Source organism: Canis lupus, chromosome 5 (assembly GCF_048164855.1).
Source record: "Canis lupus baileyi chromosome 5, mCanLup2.hap1, whole genome shotgun sequence".
NCBI lineage: Eukaryota > Metazoa > Chordata > Mammalia > Carnivora > Canidae > Canis > Canis lupus.
Window position 1 is genome coordinate 81,460,722 of NC_132842.1, and position 19,989 is coordinate 81,480,710.

The 19,989-nt window shown below is 59.7% G+C and overlaps 1 protein-coding gene and 1 long non-coding RNA gene across 17 annotated transcripts in view; one reads left to right on the forward strand and one right to left on the reverse strand.

Annotated features, from left to right (window-relative positions):
- ARHGEF10L (Rho guanine nucleotide exchange factor 10 like) overlaps nt 1-19,989 on the reverse strand; it is a 159,019-nt gene that overhangs the window by 72,023 nt on the left and 67,007 nt on the right. For 12 of the 15 annotated variants that reach the window (XM_072828126.1, XM_072828120.1, XM_072828125.1 and 9 more), the window contains 5 exons: nt 15,272-15,354; nt 12,636-12,722; nt 8,779-8,948; nt 4,337-4,453; nt 1,438-1,546 (listed from right to left, as the gene is read on the reverse strand). In XM_072828126.1, coding sequence (XP_072684227.1) covers nt 1,438-1,546; nt 4,337-4,453; nt 8,779-8,948; nt 12,636-12,722; nt 15,272-15,354 — 566 coding nt within the window. The remainder of the gene's footprint in view (nt 1-1,437; nt 1,547-4,336; nt 4,454-8,778; nt 8,949-12,635; nt 12,723-15,271; nt 15,355-19,989) is intronic. The other 3 variants (XM_072828132.1, XM_072828131.1, XM_072828135.1) reach the window with 1 other exon arrangement.
- On the forward strand, nt 42-10,915 carry LOC140634355 (uncharacterized). Of its 2 annotated transcripts, XR_012031865.1 has the most exons (3): nt 44-1,736; nt 2,358-4,550; nt 8,126-10,915. It is a non-coding gene; the product is annotated as an uncharacterized lncRNA (long non-coding RNA). The 2 variants fall into 2 exon arrangements; XR_012031864.1 differs by having other exon boundaries at nt 42-4,550.

Here is a 19,989-nt window from a genome sequence, read left to right on the forward strand (position 1 = left end):
GGTGGGGAGGGCTTAGGGAGAGCCTGCCGGCAGCCCGGCCCGTCTGGGGGTGGGGACGGTGACCAGGAACAGCTCCCAGCCAACCAGCCTGGCCACCCTGTCCTGCCTCCGGGCCGCTCCACCAAGTCTCCTCGGGCTCCTCGGCCTGTCCCCTCCCTCGTCGGGGGCCAGGGCTCCCCCAGAGGTTTAGTGCTGCATCAAGTGCCTGCAAGGGTGGGGTTAAACCCATTTCACAGATGAAGAACCAGCCGCTCTGAGAGGGAAAGGACTAAGCAAGGTCACGTAGCCAGGGGGCCCTGGAGCCGGGATCTGAACCCACACCGCGAGGGGCTGTCCTAGCACCAAACACCTCCACTGAGTGACCGCCTACGGAGGATGACATCTGCCACACAGCAGCCAGGAGCCACGCCAGGGTCTTTCCACGCGCTACCTCGGGCCTTCGCACCACGGCTGCGGAGAGAGGTGCCACAGTAGCCCCATTGTACAGATGAGAAAACGGAGGGCACCGAGTCTCAAAGTTCTCCCTGGCTTGAATATCTGGGCTGGCCTGGAGCCAATCTCTCGCCCCCACCCCTCACTCCAGCCACCTGGAGCCTCTGCCACCTCCCTGTGCCTACTGGCTCATCTCCCAATGGGAACAGGACAGTCCTATGCACGGTCTGGTGTTTACAAGGATGAAGCAAGGAGCTGGAAGATCACGAGAGCGCCCAGCACACGGCGAATCCTCGATAAATGTTGACATATGCGAAGATCATTTCTCGAATGTCTCCTACTGCCCCGCTCCCGGGCCTTTGCACAGGCTTGCTCCTCTGCCCGGGGCACCCGGTCCCTGCCCCCCTCCCTGCCACCTGGCTGACCTGCGTCTCCTCGTCCTCCTGCTCTCAGCCCTTCCCTGACCCTTCACGTGCACTGGGCTCCTCCAAGCTCCTGCCATGGTTCCTCACCGCTGCTCGTCAGCCACTGTGGTCACTTCCTGTTTATAGGCCTGCCCCCCACTGCGCCAGGAAGTCCCAGAGGAAATGCCGCTTCGTTCATCTCGGTGGCCCTGCACCCAGCACGGGGTACGGCCCTTAGTGGGTGTTCAATAAATATTGGCTGGTGGACAGATGGACAGTGGATAAAGGAAGGGAAGAGCGGGAGCCTTCAAAGAGGAGGCCGGGTGAGCCGAGCAGCATGAGAGGCAGGAGGTCAAGATTGCCAGGACAGAGACCAGGGGCAGGGACGCTGAAGGGAGGGGCCCCACCGCCCCCAAAAAGAGGTGGGTCATACCTGCCAGAGGATGGGAAACGAGCTGGGACCAGCCAGTGATATTTGGGGGGTCAGTCCCCAACTCCTACCATCAGAGGATCTCAGACCCCAAGTGACTTTGCCCACCCGTCCCTGGGGTCACAGAGCTGAGCCCCGAGCCTCCTGCCAGCCAGCCCCACAGCGCCTCACCGAGCACGTCTTTCCTGTGCAGAAAGGATACTTTGCGCATGACGGCGATCCTCGTCTTCTCCAGCCCATCCTTGGTCCCGCTCTTGGCAGCCTTCATGAGCTGGGTCATCTGAGCAAAGGCAGAGGGGCTCATCAGAGAAGCCGAGAGAGGCCCGGGACACCTGCCACCAAGGGCCACCAGCCCCACCCAGGCCTCCCAGCCGGAGCTGCCCACATCAAGACCCCAGGGCCCTTTCACTTCCCAGGAGGTGGCAGCAGAAGCCAAGAGGGACAGCCAGGCTCAGACACCCTGGGACAAGGTGAGAAGGGGCATCTGTGCCCCCAGGGATCACCCTGGAGGAACCTCTTTATCAGCAAGAAGGGGCCTTCACCCGACTATCTCCCTTTCGGGGAAAGACTCGAGGCCTGGGTTCAGATCCCAGCTACACCTCTTGGGACAAGTCACTTAACGTCACTGAGCCTCAGTTTCCCTACCGAGCTGTGCCAGGGTCTGTAGGACTAAGGACAGAGTCCAGGGAAGCATGCTGAGCAGTAAAATGACCGGTGCAAATGTCAGTGGTTACTTTAGGGGAAGTGAGTACACACCCCTATCCCATCTGCCAAACCCAAGTGAGGAACCCTCCCTCCCTTGCCCCCCAAACAGCCAAGTTTCTTACTGAGCCAAGGCCTGGGAAGGCGGAGAGGAGGCTGAAGCGGCCACTGGGTGGGGAACAGCTGCCCCTATGTGGGGAGGGACCCACAGACACCAAGCGGCAAGCGAAGCAGCATGGGAGGCTTGGGAGGTCGGCGGGCCCGGCGCGGGGAAGCCGGTCCCCCGAGCACCGGGGGGAGCCAGGGCTTGCAAACAGAGCCGCTGACCCCTAGGTGGTTCCTGCACCCCACAGCCCCCAGCCCCAACCTCCGGGTCTTCCCCGACACAGGGTCAGTGCCATGGGTCGGAACTTCCTACAGTGATGGAAATGCCTCCCGTCTGTGTGCACTTGGGGTCCACCAGCCACAGGAACCCCTGGCACTTGAAGAGCAGCTGGTACAACTGAGGACCCAGAGTCCTGACTGTATTTCATTGTGACTGACTTAAATTTAAATGGCCACATGGCCGTCGGAATGGCCCCTGCAGCTCTCTGGAACACTCTTCTCCTTCCTGAGGCTCCCTGAGGAAGGTGGGTGCACTCCTCTGGGGGGCTCCGGTCACTGCCCTTGCTATCACCGGCCTGCAAACAAGCCCCGGGGCCCCACTCCTGGCACCCCTTGGGCCCTTGCAAAAATAACCCACTGGGTATTAGGCCTAGGGCACAGGGTGGTGGCTTTTCAGGAACAATGCTGACATTCTGGAAACAGCAGGGGCAAGGGGGAAGTCCTCGGGGCCTCCCTGCATCTAAATGGTACAATTTTTCAGCTGTGATTCTTCGCATCTTGGGGTGGGGGTTGGGGGGGTCATAACCACCCGTGATAACCTAGGGAGAAGGACAGATGACAACCCCAGAGACTGCACAAAGATGCTCGCCCTCCTCTGGGGAGCTGGGGCGGGGGGCGGTCCACAACCTCCAGATTAGAAACCTCTGCTCTGACCCCAGTCCTTTCCTGTCAGAAAGCTATCCTACAAACTCCCAAAGTGGTCTTCCCTTGGCATTTCCCCGGGCAAGAAAGAGCAACCACTGAACACCCCAGAAGGGGCCCCCAAGTCAGCCTGCAGCCTCCACCTATCCTCACAGTGCAGAGGCTGGGCCGGGGTCTGATTCCAGGGGCGGAGGCCAGGGCGAGAACCCTGGTGGGAGACTCTGAGCTTCACGTGCTCCCTGCTCCTCTGTGGGCCTTGGCCTTCTGAGAAGTGAAGCCTGCCCACCTCGGGTCACAGGGCCCCCGTGGTGTGTCCATACAAAGGCCGTGCAAACTAGAAAGTGTCTCTGCCCCTCCTCTGGGGAGGGCGTGGGTTCTGACAAACCGGGCAGTGGTGCAGGATGGAGCCCACTCGGCTTTGGCATGCACGGACCCGGGTTTGAATCCCAGCTCTGCCGCTGCCCAGCGCCACGACCGCCAGCCAGGTACTTCACTCACCAGCCTCACTGATGCCAAGTGACAGCAGTAGGACGGCTGCCTCCCGGACACCCTGGGACAGAACCGTCAGGTGCACAGACCACAGTGGCCACCAGCCACTGAGCTCTTCAGTGGTGCCAAGCGTAGCACTGAGCACCTTACAGGTCTGAGCTCACCGAATTCTTCTACCCAGCTGGGGGGCTGGTACTGTCGAAGCCCCCATTTCACAGGTCAGGAAACCAAGGCTCAGAAAGGTCAAGAGGCCTGCCCAGGATCACACAGACAGGAAGTGGTGGGACTGGGATTCAAAGCCAGGCCTGCAGGCCTCCAAAGTCCATAGTACACAGTAGGTGCTCGATTAAGGGAAGTTCCTGCTGTCGAGGTCATCATTATCCACAAGTCTGAGGCGCCTCTGAGCAGAAGGTGCTGTGATTTCTCTACAGACTTTCTTACCCTGGATCTCTCTGAAAGGCTCAGAGGGGCAGGAACGTCCAGCATCGCTCACTGCTCCAATGTTTTCAGACCGTGACCCTAACCCCCCGCCATGGTTATCAAATTGGCAGATCCCTGGGCCTTAGTCCAGACCTCCGGAACCAGCATCTCTGGGGACGGAGCTCGGGAGTCTGCACGCTCCAGAGCACCCTGGTGATTCTGCAGGCCCTCGGGTCCACAGACCCACCCAGGAATTCCGGAAGGCAGCTAAGGTTTGGCCCAGAGAGAGAGGCAAGAAGTGGGGGAGCAGGGGCACGTGTGCCGACTCCCAGCACCCCCGGCCCCAGCACCGATGTGCGATGCAGCCAGGGGCTCAGCAACCCCCCTGCAGGGCCCCAGCCGGGACACGGGGAGGGGGGGGGACAGACAATACCTTACAATCGTACTTGTGCTTCAGCGCCTGCATGTCTCTCCCCCCAGCTCTTAAAGCCAAGAAGTCTTTCTTAGTCCTGGCGCATCTCTCCTTTAGCCTAGTCAGGTCTGGAGAAAGCTGGAGCCCCCAAGCAGCCAGGCAGAGGGAGAGCAGGTGCGAGGAGCAGGCGGGACGGCAGGAGACAAACAGGGCAACAGAGGAGAAAGGAGACCAGGTGAGGTGGGGTGTGGGGCGTGGGGAGGGCTCCCTGCCGGGGATCGGCTCCAGCAGCGTCCCACCCCAACACGTAGTAGGCAGCGGGGGGTGGGTCCCGGCTGCTGGAAGGACAGGGGGAAGGGACTGGCCAGGCCCTACTCAGGGAAAGAGAAGAGTGCTTGGAGACAAGGACTGTGTCTCAGGCATCCCCCCATCCCAGGGGCCAGCGTGGGGCTGGTGACACAGGAGGTCCTCGGTGAGTCATGAGATGGGTGGGTGGCAGGGGGATGGTGGGCAAATGCATAGGAAGGTGGCTGGGTGTACAGAGGGATGGCTGGACAGACAGATGGACAATAGAGGGATGGGCGGACAGATAAATGGATAGGTGAGCAAATGGATAAAGTTGGTCGGATGACTGCAGAGCTGGGTAAACGGATGGGCAGACGAACAGTCAGATGAATGACTGGGACTGGTGGACGGACGGATGGAAGCGGGGCTGCGCTGGTAAATACTTGACGCGGGCTTCCCCGGGAGGAAGAGCCCTGCTTTGTAGTATTTCCATGGTGTGAACACTCCTACCGTGGCAAACTTCAAACTACCAGTGTGACATCGCGGAACGTGGAGTTGGAAAGAGAGTACACAGTTGGTTCCTAGATCTTGGGAGCTGGGAAGAGCCGGCTCTGGCACACCACTGGAGGAAGGAACCAGTAAATGGGGGCGGGGGGGGATAGGGGAGTGCAGGTGGACAACTGGATGGAAGGATGGGTGGCTGGCTAATTTACATACTATCTGGGAAGATGGATGGATGGATGGATGGACGGATGGATGGATGGGTGGGTGGATGGATGGAGAGACAAACACATAGACATTGAAATGCCTCAGCAGCGTGAGCAATAGTGATATTTGGTAAAGCATACAGAAAGCCAAGACAGTACTACTTCCAGAGCAGACGAGTAAAGGGCCCTAGAGCATGAACTCTGGAGGCAGGCAGGCCTACGTTCAAATCGCCCCACGCGCGCGAGTCACTAGCTGAAAAAAATGTCTTTACCTCTCTGAGGGACACCTTCCTCACCGGCAAAGTTGCCAGGATGATAACTACTTCACAGAGTTACTGAGAAGGTTAAATGGGCGATACATGTAGGGTCCAGAACTTAGTAAGTGCTCAAAAAAAATAGAAGCTATTATTACACTACCTTACAAATTATAAGTGCTCAATATTTGTTAAATAAGTGGATAGTTGGGGCAGCCCCGGTGGCTCAGCGGTTTAGTGCCACCTTCAGCCCAGGGTGTGATCCTGGAGACCCGGGATCGAGTCCCACATCAGGCTCCCTGCATGGAGCCTGCTTCTCCCTCTGCCTGTGTCTCTGCCTCTCTCTCTGTGTCTCTCATGAATAAATACACAAAATCTTAATAAATGAATGAATGAATGAATGAATAGTTGGTCAAATGGACGGATGGATAGATGGGTGAGTGGATGGATGGGGGGTGGATGGACAGATGCATGCATGCATGGACATAAGGACAATGTGTCTTCTTTCAAATCAGATGCGACATGGAGTCGTAGCTCTACTGCTTACTGGTTACGTGACCCTAACCTTATCATTTATCCTCTCTGACCTCTGAGGAGTAAAATGACTTTTAATGCAAATAATACCAACCACTCTAGGGTATTAGGAAAGTCCTATGAACTGCTTTATAAACTGGCCACACTAAGCAGATGCTCACTACTGTTAATGCAAAGAAACAGCAGGACAGAGGTCCTTCGGAGAGTTACTCAGGCTCCCCAACACTGGAGAGGCTGGGGTTCAAACTGAGTCTTGTTTCATCTGTAAATTGATACAATAAAATCATAAAGTCCCTGGCTTTGCACTGCCCCTCTGCCTCGCTCAGGATTAGAAGAACCAGGGTCAGAGGTCAGCTGCAGACTGGCCAGATCCAAGCAGGGGAGTGAGCAAGGCTGGGGTCAGAGCTGGCATTTCTGCCCAGCGCCCTGGCCAGCTGCATCACAGTAACCTTAATTACGAAGAGGTCATAGTCAGAAAAAGGAAAAGTCCGATGCAGTCCATTCCATAACTGGAAAAAAAAAATCCCACTGACCATGGGCTGCAACCAGCAGGTATTTATTAACATAACAGGATCGGGCCCCTGCCTACATGGAGGTCAGGCGCGTCCCAGGAGGTCCCTCTGTAGACCCCTCAGGCACCTTCTTTGGCAAAAATCCACCTGCTGAGGCCTGGCCTCCAAGACACCTGAAGGAGGGACTACACTAGCTCTCTTGCAGCTGGATGGGGGGCCAGGCCCCCCGTCAGACTCCCAAGGACAGGGTAAAACACCACCAGATCTCTGCTGCCCACGGCCCCACAGCACACACAAGGCACAGCCAAGCAGAGGTAGTCCCCAAACACGCAGCCGCTGCAGTGCGAGGCACGGAAGCAGGTGGGCCCCAAGCAGCTCAGGAGGGCAGAGCACCGCAGACAAGGCTACCCTCGTGATCCCGATGCCCGTGCAAGTCAGAGGACCAGCACTGGGGAGCCCAAATTCAGCATCTCCGTGCCCCCTGCCCCCTGGGAGACGTCTATGGCTCCCTCCCGGGACCCAGCAAGAAGGCCAGGGGCCGGGAAAGCCTCCGAGAAGGGACTAAGGAGGACCCAAGAGGCTGAGAATAAGGCATGGCCCCCGCCTCAAGCACTTCCTGCGCCCAGTATCCCCAACCAAGCCAAGAGGCGCAGGTCCTGCCCTTACCTTGAGGGGTGACCCAGTGCCATGCTGGCTTCATAACCAGAGCCCTTTCCCCCTAAAGCAGTGCAGGCTGCCCCTTCCCAGAACAGGAAAGGAACAGGGCCATTCCTGGGCTTCCGCCCAGGCCATGACTCCAGCTGGGGCCAGCTTTCCCAGCCCCTCCAGCTTCTGAGCCAGAGAAGCCCGGCTCTGACCAGGGCTGTTAGATCCCACCCGTGTCAGGCTTGTGGCCCTACATCCTTGGGCTCATGTTTACAGAAAGGCGGTTTGGGCTTTGTTTTCGACAAACTGCTTCATATGTGGTATCTCCTCCTAGGCCATGCCGGTTTGCCTGGCCTGGGCTGGGTCTTCCCGTTCCCATGCACCCCGGCCCACACCCTAAGAAATGACTGGGCACACAGTAGGTATCGTAGATGCTTAACTTTATCCCAGCAAGACACCAAAGCTGTTTTCCAGGGCCCCAGCCACAGAGGCTCAGCCCCAAGACTGGTTCAAGAGAGACGTGCTCAACTCCCAGGCTTCTCAAGGCCTTGGGAGGCCCCCCTGGGCTCAGGAAAGTCTGCCTGAAGATTTGAAGATTCAGGTGTGAGGGCTGCTCTGGCCAGCATCCCTCCTCCAGGGGGGATCCCCAAACTCAGAAACGGACAGGAGGTGCCCATAACCCCAGCCTAGTCCTGGGGCCCCTGCCTTCTAACCCAGTACCTCCTTTGGGTGTCTGCCTGCCTGTTTCTTTTCAAAAGGAGGCTGAGCGGGACCCCGTCACCTCTGGTTGGGCAGGGCCTGCCTGTAAGAAGTGCTCTCATTAAACCCCAACTCTCAGCCTGAACAGAATCTGCTTTCTGGTGGCTTCTACAGGACAGATGGGAGGAGCAGCCTGTCTCAGGAGGAAGCAGACGATCCATCCTCCTCTTGGCCTTCTCGGCTTCCTCCATGAAACCAGCAGAATGAACCCCGTTCCAGGCAGAAACCAATGCACGGATGGCATTTTAAAAGACCTCGGAAAGAGGCCTTCTGGGCAACTGTGTCTTAACCACAGCAGCTCCTGCCCCCTTGCTCACTTGCCCAGGGCGGAGGACTGTACGGGTCGAGGACCTTTCTCAGAATGCACCCCGCGGGGCAGGGAGACCAAGCTGACTTGATCTAAGAGCCAACTCTCATCGGTTGGCTGGGCTGCCTGAAGCCTGTGTTGAGCCTGTGATTCTGCAGCCAGACCTGAGCCCATGAGCATCATGGTCCCTTGCCAGGGCTGCCATGGGAACCGGGTGGGGGAGCACCTGTGCCAGGTAGTAGCCACGCCCATTCCAGGTGTAGGGCTCTCCGAGGTCAAACAGCAATGCTGATGGGATCATTTCCCGTTTTCAGGAAACTTGGGCTGCGTCCTCTCTCACTGCACATTCCTGGGGGTCACTAATTGGGTAGGAGTCTGCGCCTGCCCTCACCACCCTCCTTACCGCCTCCCCAGGGCATCCCAGCGCCCTGGCTGGGGTGAGAGAAGCCCACCCCCTTACCTTGGGCTGGAAGGACACTCGGTGCTTGGTAGGCTCTGCCTCTGGCTTGGTCTCCTCCCCCGAGTCCTCACTGTAGCTCTCAAACTCACTGGAGCTCCAGCCTAGGTCCTCCGCCTCCCTGGGCCCTCCGTCCCGGTGCACATCCTCATAGAGCAGGTTCCTCTCCACCCCTGCGGGGCCGAGGGACAGACCTCGTGAGCCGAGGCTCCAGTGACAAGCCCACCAGACCCAATTTCTACCCCAGGCAGGCGGGTGGGGGGTGGGAAATGGGAGGTGGGGGGTGGTCGCGGTTTGGCCCTGCAGCTCCGTCTCTGTTTCCTTGTCCATTAAACAGAGGTGATGACCACACAACATCCACCCGGTAAGTGAGGAGGACACGAGAAAATGCGGAAAGGCACAAGAAATGAGTCGGGCACACAAAAACCTCCTTAATTCCCTCCCGCCACTCCTCAGTCTTGCTCTTCTGGGATCTGAGTGCTCATCCTGGCCTCTGAGAATGTATGGCCAGGGCTGTATGGGGGCCCCTGCTCCCTGCCTGATGGCCTCCTCTCTGAGCACCCGCTGAGCAGGAAAGAGAAGACCTAAAACCAAGTCCTGCCTCGGGCCCTGAGCTCTGGCCCCAGCATCCTCAGGGGCGAAATGGAAATTGTCAGGAGCATTAAATGATGAAGGACCCCTCACCCCAAATCTAAGTTTCCCGTGTGGGTCCCGGATGGTCCAGCAGGGGGCGTGCCTGACCCAGCATCCTGGAGTGTCCCCTTGTCTTCCTAAGCCCCACAGGGGAAGTAGGGACAAGAGCTAAAGGTCCACTGGCCAGGAGGGACAGGTCCTCCCCAGGGCCAGGCCACTCCCATGGTCCCTGTCACCTCTGGAGTGAGGCTGCTTCAAAGCAGAGGTGGAAAAGCCGCTGTCCAGGTAGCCCCAGCTCCATCCCAGAGACGGGCTTCACTCTCACCCCCCCTGGGCTCCACCTCCTGGCCTGTCACCCGAAGAACCAAACTGCAGGTCCCACAAAAGTGAGGCCAGACCCCAAAAGGTACGCAAAGATGAAGATGCTTTTGTCCATGCACAAGAAATATAGCATGAAGGGTTAAAAAAAAATCTGCTCAGAACAGGGAGCTTTGGTTATCGGAGACCTCTCTGCAAGATGGTGATAATAGCAAGCCATAAGGTCGAGTAAATAAAATATGAACCAAAAGCTGTAGCAAAGAGCCTAGCACATGGCAGGCACTCAGCAAAGAGCAGCTGGTCCTTGATCACGGGGTCTCTGGGGGAGCCCAATTGTCATCCCACTGACCCAGGGCCCCCACGTCCACCCCACATGAACGCCAGGGAGTGGGGGGTCTGGGAGGTTGGCACCAAAGAACAAACAGACACGATGAGGCTTAGCTGGGGACTTAGGTCTCAGGATGAGGAGGGAGCATAAGGTTATTTTTAAGCCAAAAATAATAGTGACTAATGTCTCCAGGGACTGGAACAGCTGGTGACCAGGCTGTGACCTTTACAAGCCTGGGCTGACTGTCTGACCCATAAGCAGAGGAGCAGAGCCCAGTTCCTGGGGCTCCTTCTGAGGAAGAACCCAGGCAGCATCTCCAGTACCTACCTCCCTACACTTCCATGACCCCGGCCTCCCACCCACCTACATCTGCAGGTGCCGCATCTCCTGCTGGATTTTCCTGCAGCCCGAAAGGTTGATAGGGTGCAAGTAATCACCTCATTAGAAAAACAAGAACACAGGGGCCTGGAGAAGACAGGTGGCTGGCCCAAGGTCAGACAGCACGGAGAAGGGGCTGCAGACTCCTAGGCCAGGCTCCAACCAGTCACCACACCGCCTTCTGCTGAGGCCTCCCAGCCCGATCATTGCCTGGGCTCATTTACAAATACTCTCTCCAGGGGCGCCTGGGCGGCTCAGGTGCTTAAGCAACTGACTCTTGGTTTTGGCTCAGGTTATGATTTCAGGGTCCTGAGATCGAGCCCCACGTCAGGCTCTGCACTCAGAGTGAAGTCTGCTTGTCCCTCCCCCTTGGTCCCTCCCCACCTTGCTTCTGTAAACTCTCTCTTTCTCTTAAATGAATGAGTGAATGAATGAATGAATGAATGAAAGACTATCTCCAATAAAGAGTCATCAGATTCCAAATCTGAGCCAAATCCTCAGCCTTCAGGGGCCTCACAGGGGTCCTGGTTCCCACCCTCTGCTTCCTGGGGCCTCAGGCTTCACTAATGGCTCCCCTTCCCCAAGCGTACACCGTGGCCACCGGCTCAGTGCTCTGTGCCAGTTATCTCACGGCATCCTCCCAAGCCATGGAGGTCCCCACTACTGCCCCGATTGTACAGATGTAACTGACTGAAGCTGAAGTTCTCTGGTATGACACCCCCCAAAGCATCAGAATGATATTCCATAAGGTCAGGATGATATTCTGATTTTATATGAAGAAGCCAAGGCCCAGGGGAACCAAGCCCTAGGCCCTAACCAATGGCAGAGCTGGGATTTGAAGCCAGGGCTGTATGGGGGGCCCTGCTCCCTGCCTGATGGCCTCCTCTCCGAGCACCCGCTGAGCCCACAGCAGTTCGTGAAGGTCGGTGCTGGGCCCTGGCAGGTCTAAAACAAATAGCACCAGTCTTGCTTGTGCAGTGTACCCACTGAGGGCCAGCCGCAGCCTCAGGCTCCCAGCCCTCCCACAGCCCTGAGGGCGAGGGCCCTGGGATGGGGGTCACCGTCCTGGGTTTGAAAGCTCAGAGCCGACATCCTGGCCACCTCCTTTAGCAACTGCAGGATGACATATCAGTGTCCAGTGAAGCCTGGGGCCTAGCGATAAGTTGTTTGACTTGATTCTGGGGGCGGGGGTGGGGGAGAAACAGCCTAAGGGAGCTAAATCCAAGCCACTCAGATCTCTGAGATCTGGGACCTTCCGACCAGACCCCACTGCCCCAAGGCACTGTGCCCTTGCCCCTCCTCTGCCTGGATTCAAACTAGCAACAAGCAGGGATGTTCCCGGAACCTCTGGGGCTTGCTAAAGGGATGTGCTTATCGTCAGCCCACCCGTCCCTGTTCCAGGAACAGGAGTCAGGCGTGCGGCTCTGAGGGCCCTGGGGCCTTGTGATGTTGTCTGCACGTCTCTCCCACTGGACTGTGCACAGCCCAAGGATGGTGACGGCCGCCCCTATCAGACTAGAAGCTCCTCAAAAACAGGCCGTGTGATCTGCAGCTGGTGGCTTAACTTCTCAATGCAACTGTCACCGGAGCCATCAGCCCTGCCCTGCAGACCTCAAGGGGTTGGCTGAACAGTGGGAGCAAATAGGCATCATGGGTCACAGGATGCCACCCGAATCCTCCTGGGGCAGGGGACAGAGCGGCACACTTGGGAGTCTGAATAACCAGGCTCAGATCCCAGCTCTGCCTCTAGTCTCCTTTCCTGGACAATGGGGCCAGGATACCCGCAGATTCCAGCAAGCAAAACCTGCAGCGTCGCTGGCCTGATGTGTTCAGGCAAAGGCCGCTGTCCCTGGGGACAGTCAGGGGCCGTGCCTCCCCCCTGGGGCTGGGTGATGCTCTGGGGCTGGGTGACTATGGGGGCTGGGGGTGCGCCCAGCCCAGCGCAGGCAGGTTTGCCCCACCCCCTCCTCTGCAGCCACAATTCCCCCACCCCCCCCACCGGCTCTGGACCCGCCCAGGGCGCAGCAACGGTTGGTGAAAGCAGGAGGGAGGGGCAGGGCGCAGGGGGCGGGAGGGAGGGGCAGGGGGGAGGAGCAGGGGTAAGGGGCAGGGGCAGGGAGGGGCGGGGGGGGGGCGGACGAGCAGACCCTCCCAGGCCCCGCCCCCGCCCCCCCCAAGGCCCCGGGCGCGCGGATCCGCCTACCGGGCTGATGGGCATCCAGGGTCTCGCAGGGCACGTCGTCGTAAATCACATCCTCTTCCAGGGCGGGGAAAGTGAACCGGTCGACTGCTAGCGAGGGAGAGGACGGGGCGCTCAGGCGGCCGGGGCGCCCGGGGAGGGGCTGCCGGGGTCACCGCTGACCGCAGGGCCGCACCAGCCGCCATCCCGCCCGCCGCCCGGGCCGCTCTCCCGGAACGCGGCTCCGCGGCTCCTCCCCGCCCCCAGCCCTCCGCGCACCCTCCAGCGCACCCTCCAGGGCACCCTCCAGCGCACCCTCCAGCGCGCCCTCCCAGGACACCCTCCAAGGCACCCTCCCAGGACACCCTCCAGGGCACCCTCCCAGGACACCCTCCAGCGCACCCTCCAGGGCACCCTCCAGCGCACCCTCCAGGGCACCCTCCAGCGCACCCTCCCAGGACACCCTCCAAGGCACCCTCCCAGGACACCCTCCAGGGCACCCTCCCAGGGCACCCTCCAGTGCACCCTCCAGCGCGCCCTCCCAGGACACCCTCCAGGGCACCCTCCCAGGACACCCTCCAGGGCACCCTCCCAGGACACCCTCCAGCACACCCTCCAGGGCACCCTCCAGCGCACCCTCCAGGGCACCCTCCAGCACACCCTCCCAGGACACCCTCCAGGGCACCCTCCAGCACACCACCCTCCAGGGCACCCTCCCAGGACACCCTCCAGCGCACCCTCCAGGGCACCCTCCAGCGCACCCTCCAGGGCACCCTCCAGCGCACCCTCCAGCGCGCCCTCCCAGGACACCCTCCAAGGCACCCTCCCAGGACACCCTCCAGGGCACCCTCCCAGGGCACCCTCCAGTGCACCCTCCAGCGCGCCCTCCCAGGACACCCTCCAGGGCACCCTCCCAGGACACCCTCCAGCGCACCCTCCAGGGCACCCTCCAGCACACCCTCCCAGGACACCCTCCAGGGCACCCTCCAGCACACCACCCTCCAGGGCACCCTCCCAGGACACCCTCCAGCGCACCCTCCAGGACACCCTCCAGCGCACCCTCCAGGGCACCCTCCAGCGCACCTTCCCAGGGCACCCTCCAGCACACCCTCCAGGGCTCCCTCCAGTGCATCCTCCCAGGGAGGATGGCAGACCCCCACCCGCCTCCCACTGGCTGATGCTGCACAGGCTCCCGGCACCTGCAGGGGGCATGGAGCCCACCCAGCACCTGTGCCCTGGCCCCCGGAGCATCTTCAGCGGCCCAGACCCTCAGGATTACCCCCAAAGGAGCTACCTCCCACCCAGAGGTGGACCGGGCACAGCAGCCCTACAGAGTACAGGGAATGGGGGGGGGTAGATTTGGAAAGTGGGGTTAAGGAGAAGCCCCCCAAAACTCAGCCAGCAGGGTCCTGACTGGTGAAAAATTCAGCAAATGAACACATCCCTCTGCTCCTTCCCCCGGAGCATCTTCAGCGGCCCAGATCCTCAGGATTACCCCCAAAGGAGCTACCTCCCACCCAGTGGGAGGGTGGGGTTAAGGAGAAGCCCCCCAAAACTCAGCCAGCAGGGTCCTGACTGGTGAAAAATTCAGCAAATGAACACATCCCTGTGCCAACATTTTGCTGGGTGGGCAACGAGCAGGGCAGGGTGCTCACTCTGCCCCCCGGTTAGTGGTTACCAGGATGTGCAACCCCTCAAAACTGTGTGGCCAACCTCTGCCCCTCTTTAGGGATGTGCCACCACATGCCCTGCCCAGAGCTAGGGTTTGGAAAACCAGTCCCCACCCAGACGGGAGCCTGTCTTCACCCTACAGGCCGATGAGCCCTGGAATCCCCACTGCGAGCCCTGTGAATCCTCCCCCCAACCCGTCCCTCCCCCAGATGCTCCCCTCTCTCCGGGTCCCTGGTTGGGGCCATCAGCCTCCTCTCCTGGACAGCCTCCTCACTGGGCTGCAGCCCACCCCGCTTCACCCCCACCCCACAGCATCTCTGGCTCTCATGGTTCCCCGTTGCCTTCAGAAAAGCATGGCTGGGAGGCCCGGAGGGAGCTGGGAACAAGGCAGCGTCCCTCACCCCAATCCCCCCTTGGGGGCTACCCTCCACCAGCTGCTCCCCAAGGTGCCAGGTGTCCCTTCTCCACTCGGGCTGGGCCTCAGGCTCTTGCACAGGTGGCTCCTTCCTGGATGCTCTCTTCCTGACCCCTGCTCCCTCCGCTCTGCCTTCAGGACCCATGGGTTCTCCTCACTCCCCCCTCCCCCTCCCCCTCCCCTCACCCTGCACCTTGCCCTCTGAGAGGAAACTGCCTGCCTCTGTGGCTGGTTCTGCTCCCAGAGGGACCTCATCTTGGGCACCAGGGCACTCCACCCCCAGCCCATCAGCGCTGCTGTAGGAGCTTCTGAGTATTTGAGGAACAGATAAACGGTCAAATACATGATCAGCTCCTGGACCACGGCTCTCATCAGGCAACAAATGGGGGCAGCTCCCCCACATGGGCAGTGGCCGGTCCACCCCAGAGCTGCCACCGAGCCCAGAGCAGCAGCCCAGTGAGAATGACCCTGTGGCACGTGTGAGCCCACGTCGGCCCTCTGGGCCTGAAGAAGGGGCTCTGAGGTTATCCCCGTGCCACCCTCCTGGGCTAAGACGGGGTCAGGGGACACTTACTCCGGCGGGAGCTCTTCCGCTTCCAGCTGGAGCGCCGGACCCCGGAGAAAGCAGCATCCCCGTTGCTCACCACTGGTGGCACCCTGCGTGTGGGCCAAGAAACGGTGTCAGTGAGCCAGCAGGGACCGGGATGGTGCTGCTGAGCGGGGAGGGACAGGCCAGCTGGCTCCGTGAAGCCTCAGGCAGCCCCTCACCAGGGTAATAGGGAACGTGAAGCACAAGGGTGGGCGGAGGGCCAGGAGCCACTTGCCCCCAAAGCCATGAGTCAGGAGACCTGGGGAGGCCAGCTCTCCCCCTCTCAGTTTCCCCATCCTGAGAAGGCACCGGAAGACCAGTGATGAGGGTCAGGGGTCTTCCCAGCAAGGGTGCCCATCCCTCTGCCCGGGCAGCCTCAGTGGGCTCTCCATCTCCCATTCTCCCCATGCAAAATAGGGGTGAGGATTGGGGGACCCCTGCCTCTTGTGAGAAACAAGGTCATGCAAAGCTTCACTAGACCAGACAGGGAGGCAGAGCTTTGTCCCCGCCACATGTGAGGATGGGCTGGACCTACAGGCCCAGCGGCAGAGACACTGGGGCAACTAGTGAGGCGACACACACCAGCCCGGCCAAGCGGTCAACTGAGCATCTCCAGCGGCGTCGTGCAGACATCGTGCGCCCGACAGGACGTGATGAGAGGGCATCTCTCCTCGGCAGCGCTATAACCCCACACCCACATCCCCAGTCTGATCATGGGGAGAGCACCAGACAGACCCAGACACTCTGCAAACCCGGCGCATTACTCCCCAACACTCCCAACACCATGAAAAGCGAGGGGAGGGATCCCTGGGTGGCGCAGCGGTTTGGCGCCTGCCTTTGGCCCAGGGCGCGATCCTGGAGACTCGGGATCGAATCCCACGTCGGGCTCCCGGTGCATGGAGCCTGCTTCTCCCTCTGCCTGTGTCTCTGCCTCTCTCTCTCTCTCTCTGTGACTATCATAAATAAATAAAAATTTAAAAAAAAAAAAAAAAAGAAAAGCGAGGGGAGACTTAACGATCCCAAAACAGAAAATGGGGTAAGAAGAAAACGTGGTGGAATGTGGATAAAGCCTGGAGTTTCGGCGCCCAGCCTGCTCTCTCAGTTTTGAGCAATGTCCCGTGGTCGTGCAAGATGTGAGCCTTGGGGAAACCCGGCTGGTGGGTGTACGCAACTCCTTACGACCTTTCTGTAAATCTAAGACTATTCCAGAATGAGCGTGGTGTTGCTTATTTTTTTAAGCCCAGCCTCAAGAAACCAAAGGCCACACCTGCCAATCGGAGGGGAGACAACTTGAATAGCCCAAGACAGTCAGCCACCACAGCTGCCAGGAGCCGGCTGGAGCACCCCGGAGTCCCGGAGGAGGAGGGGAGGCACATGCCAGGACGTGCGGGGGGCCTGGAGGGAGGACAGGGCGGGAGCACCTCCCGTGAGCGGCCGAGATGTGGATCCTGCATCCTCGAGGGCCCTGGGCAGAGGATCCTGCCCCAGATCACACTGCTCGAGTGGCAGAGCCAGACCGCGGAGCCAGCCTGCCTGGCCCCTGAGTGGCCTCCTGCACTGCTGCTCGGGTGGCAGAGCACAGATGCGGCGATGACGACGACAGGAACGTCCTATCAGCCAGCCTGTGAGCCACCTGTGGCTCCTACGCACTGGGAATGTGACCTGTGGAAGTTAGTTACCGGAGCTGATACGACTAAAGAATTTAACTTTGAGTTTTGTGTCACCTTAAGTCATTGAATTTTCAAGAGCCACCTGTGGCTAGTAGTGGCCACTGTACAGGACAGCGCAGGTCTAGGCGACCCGCCCTACTGGAGGAGCAAATCCCCTGCTCCCGTCTTCCTGCTGGAAGCCAGCAGTGTCACCCCGGGGTGAGGACGACAGCGTGTTCCAGTTACGCTGTGCCCAAGCCAACTAGGGACAGGACGGGGCAAGACCGGGAGGGGGTGCTGGGCTGGAGGGAGCCACCTAAGCTCCCACCCCTAACAACGGCTTCCCTGGGCCCCCACGTCCTCTAGCCAGGACAGAACCAAAGCATTCCAGGCCAAGTGGACGTGAGCTTGGCGGCTGGGCTTGAAAGGGTCCCAAGCACAGGCTCTCTTCGCCGTGACCTGTCGTCTATGACGATCGGGGACCATTACGAAGCACCTGTTGCGGGCCACCTGTCGTGCGTTGTATTTTCAGACTTCATTCCACGGGAACGCAGACGGGGCAGGGGCTGCGTTACCCTCATTCCACAGGTGGAGAAACAGACTCCACAGAGACTCGGTTATACTTCCCCGAAGTCGCTCGCTCGGTGCATTAGAAGGAGCTGGGCTCTCGGGCGGGCGGGCGGGCTGCCTACAAAGCTCGGCTTCTCACACCAGACCACTTGGGGGGAGGGGAGTGGCACTTACTCTACTACATCACAGACTTGCTGTGTCATCAGGCCTCTGAACCTCGCCTGACTATTCAGACATCCTTCTTTTAAAGGCGAGGAGAGAAATAGCACCGGCCACACGCAAGCTCGGGTCTCTGTCCAGGAGAAATCCTCACAGCCAGCGCCAGCTCCGAGGCTGCAGGGCAGTTCCACCAGAGAACACACGAGAAGGCCCTGGGTGAACTCTGAAGGTGACGTCAAGGGCAGTGGGTATTTTTGGGTGAGGTCAGGCAGCTTTAGAAGGGATCTGGAAATAATTTATGGCACACCAAAAGCCAGGAGTGGCTGAAACATGAGCCTCCGGGCTAAGCGTCACCAAAACACAGTGAACTTCATGTTTTAATTTTATTTAAGTAATTTAATTTTAAACAGCCACCTGTAGCTAATGGTCTCCGTAAGAGGACAGTGTCGATCCAAGCCACCTACACGATGAGAGGAGCTAGTCTCTGCCCTCCTGGGCTGGGGAGCGGGGAATCTTACAGCGTGGAGAAGTCACCCTCGTGCCGACCCCCACTGCCTCCACGGCTGAGGCAAGCAGAGAGACTGGGAGCCCCGAGGGCGGGGAAAGGCCCGGGCCTGTGCGTGGACAGGTCTTCCTAGGCTCTGCTGGGGACCACCACCCACCCCTGCCCTGCACTTGGCTGGGACCTACTCTCTGCCCTGTGCCGTGCTGAATGCGTGAGCAAGGCCCCTGGAGCACAAGCACGTGTATTATCGGGACCATTTTATAGATGGGAAAATGGAGGTCCAGCAGGTGGCAGAGCTGCAATGCGCCCGCCAAGCCCTGCTCTCCACACCCGCTCTGCTGCCCGCCAGATGTAGCCAGGTGTCCTCAGCAGACAGGAGAGGGGAAAGGCACCTCCCAGGCAAGGGAAGAGGAGGACGCATGGCAATGGGGCTGCAGGTGCCTCCTCCTCCTGGTCCCCTCCAGCTGCCCAGCGAGGCCACGGCCCCATTCTGCAGCCACGGGAGGCAGCTTCTCCCAGCTGCTGCCTGGCCAGAACTCCTCCCCCCACAAGAGCACACACTCCTCCGGGGACCTCCCCAAAGCTTCCAGATAATCAAAGAGCCATAAAAAGCAGTAAGAGGCCCTTTATCTCAGGCTTATCTGAGCTTCCTGAACTTTCAATGCCTCTCAGCTCACACCTGAGAAAAAGGCCCGCCACCAAGACGACATGAGTCTCACAAGGTGAACCCACTGCCACCGGAATGCAGGGGAAAGGAGCCAAGTCCTTGGAGAGGAGCAGAGAACAGGGAGTTCGCTGAAAACTAGCGGGTGGGAGATAAAAGAAACTACACCTCCTGGTCCCCCAAAGCCAGTGTCCACCGTCTGCCAGACCGCGGTCAAGAAGGCCACCACGCAGCTCCAAGCGCCTGCTATGCCCACCTCCTCGATCTCCAGAGAAAAGTCAGGGATGGTGAGGCAGTGGGTGCCCCGGGACAGCAGGGTCCCGCCCTGTCCTGGCTGCCCTGCTCCGTCAGCCCCGGCGCCCAGGGGCCCCGCCCAGTGATGACCGATGCCCACCCGGCCTGTGTTAGATGAAAGCCCCACTGCAGAGAACGGCAGTGCCCCCACCCCTGCAGCTGCTGGTCCAGCCCCGAGGTTCTGTGGATCTCTAGGGACAGCAGATCCCACAGGATCTCTTTCCCAGGGGCTCCACGGTGGGGGAGACCACCCGAACCATAACTGCCTGAGGATTTCCTGGCAGGCTGGGGTGGGCTCACACCCCTGCGCACGCACACACGTGCACCCACGTGCACACGCGGGACATTCCAGGGCCTTTTCCAGGACAACGTATGGGAAATGCAAAGGAGGAAAGAATCCCACCTTTGGGGAAGAGAAAGGACCCGAATAACGACCGCCTTATGAGGCCCTGACAGCAGGGCTTGCCCAGGACGGTCCTGGTCACAGCGTCACCCCCCCACCCCCACCCCCAGAAATCTACCACCACCATGGCCACTGCCCCTAAGTCCAAGAGCCACAAAAGAAAGACAAAAATATTTTTTTTTTGAAAGACAAAAATATTAAACCCAGATTAACCCCACTGCCAGAGTTCTTTTCAGCCCTGGCCACTTTCCAGTTTATGTAACGTGTGAAAGATCGTCTGGTCAGATGACTCGGAGCAGCTGCCCTGCCTTCCCGGGAAGCCCGCAGCAGGTACCGGCCGGCGCCCCTGCTCGGGACACCCAGCCGCTGGGCTGGAGGAGGCCGGGCACCCGCGTTCCTAAACTCCCCGCTGCTTCCTGCGTGCAGCCAGCGTCGAGAACCAGGCTCGCGGGCTTCAGG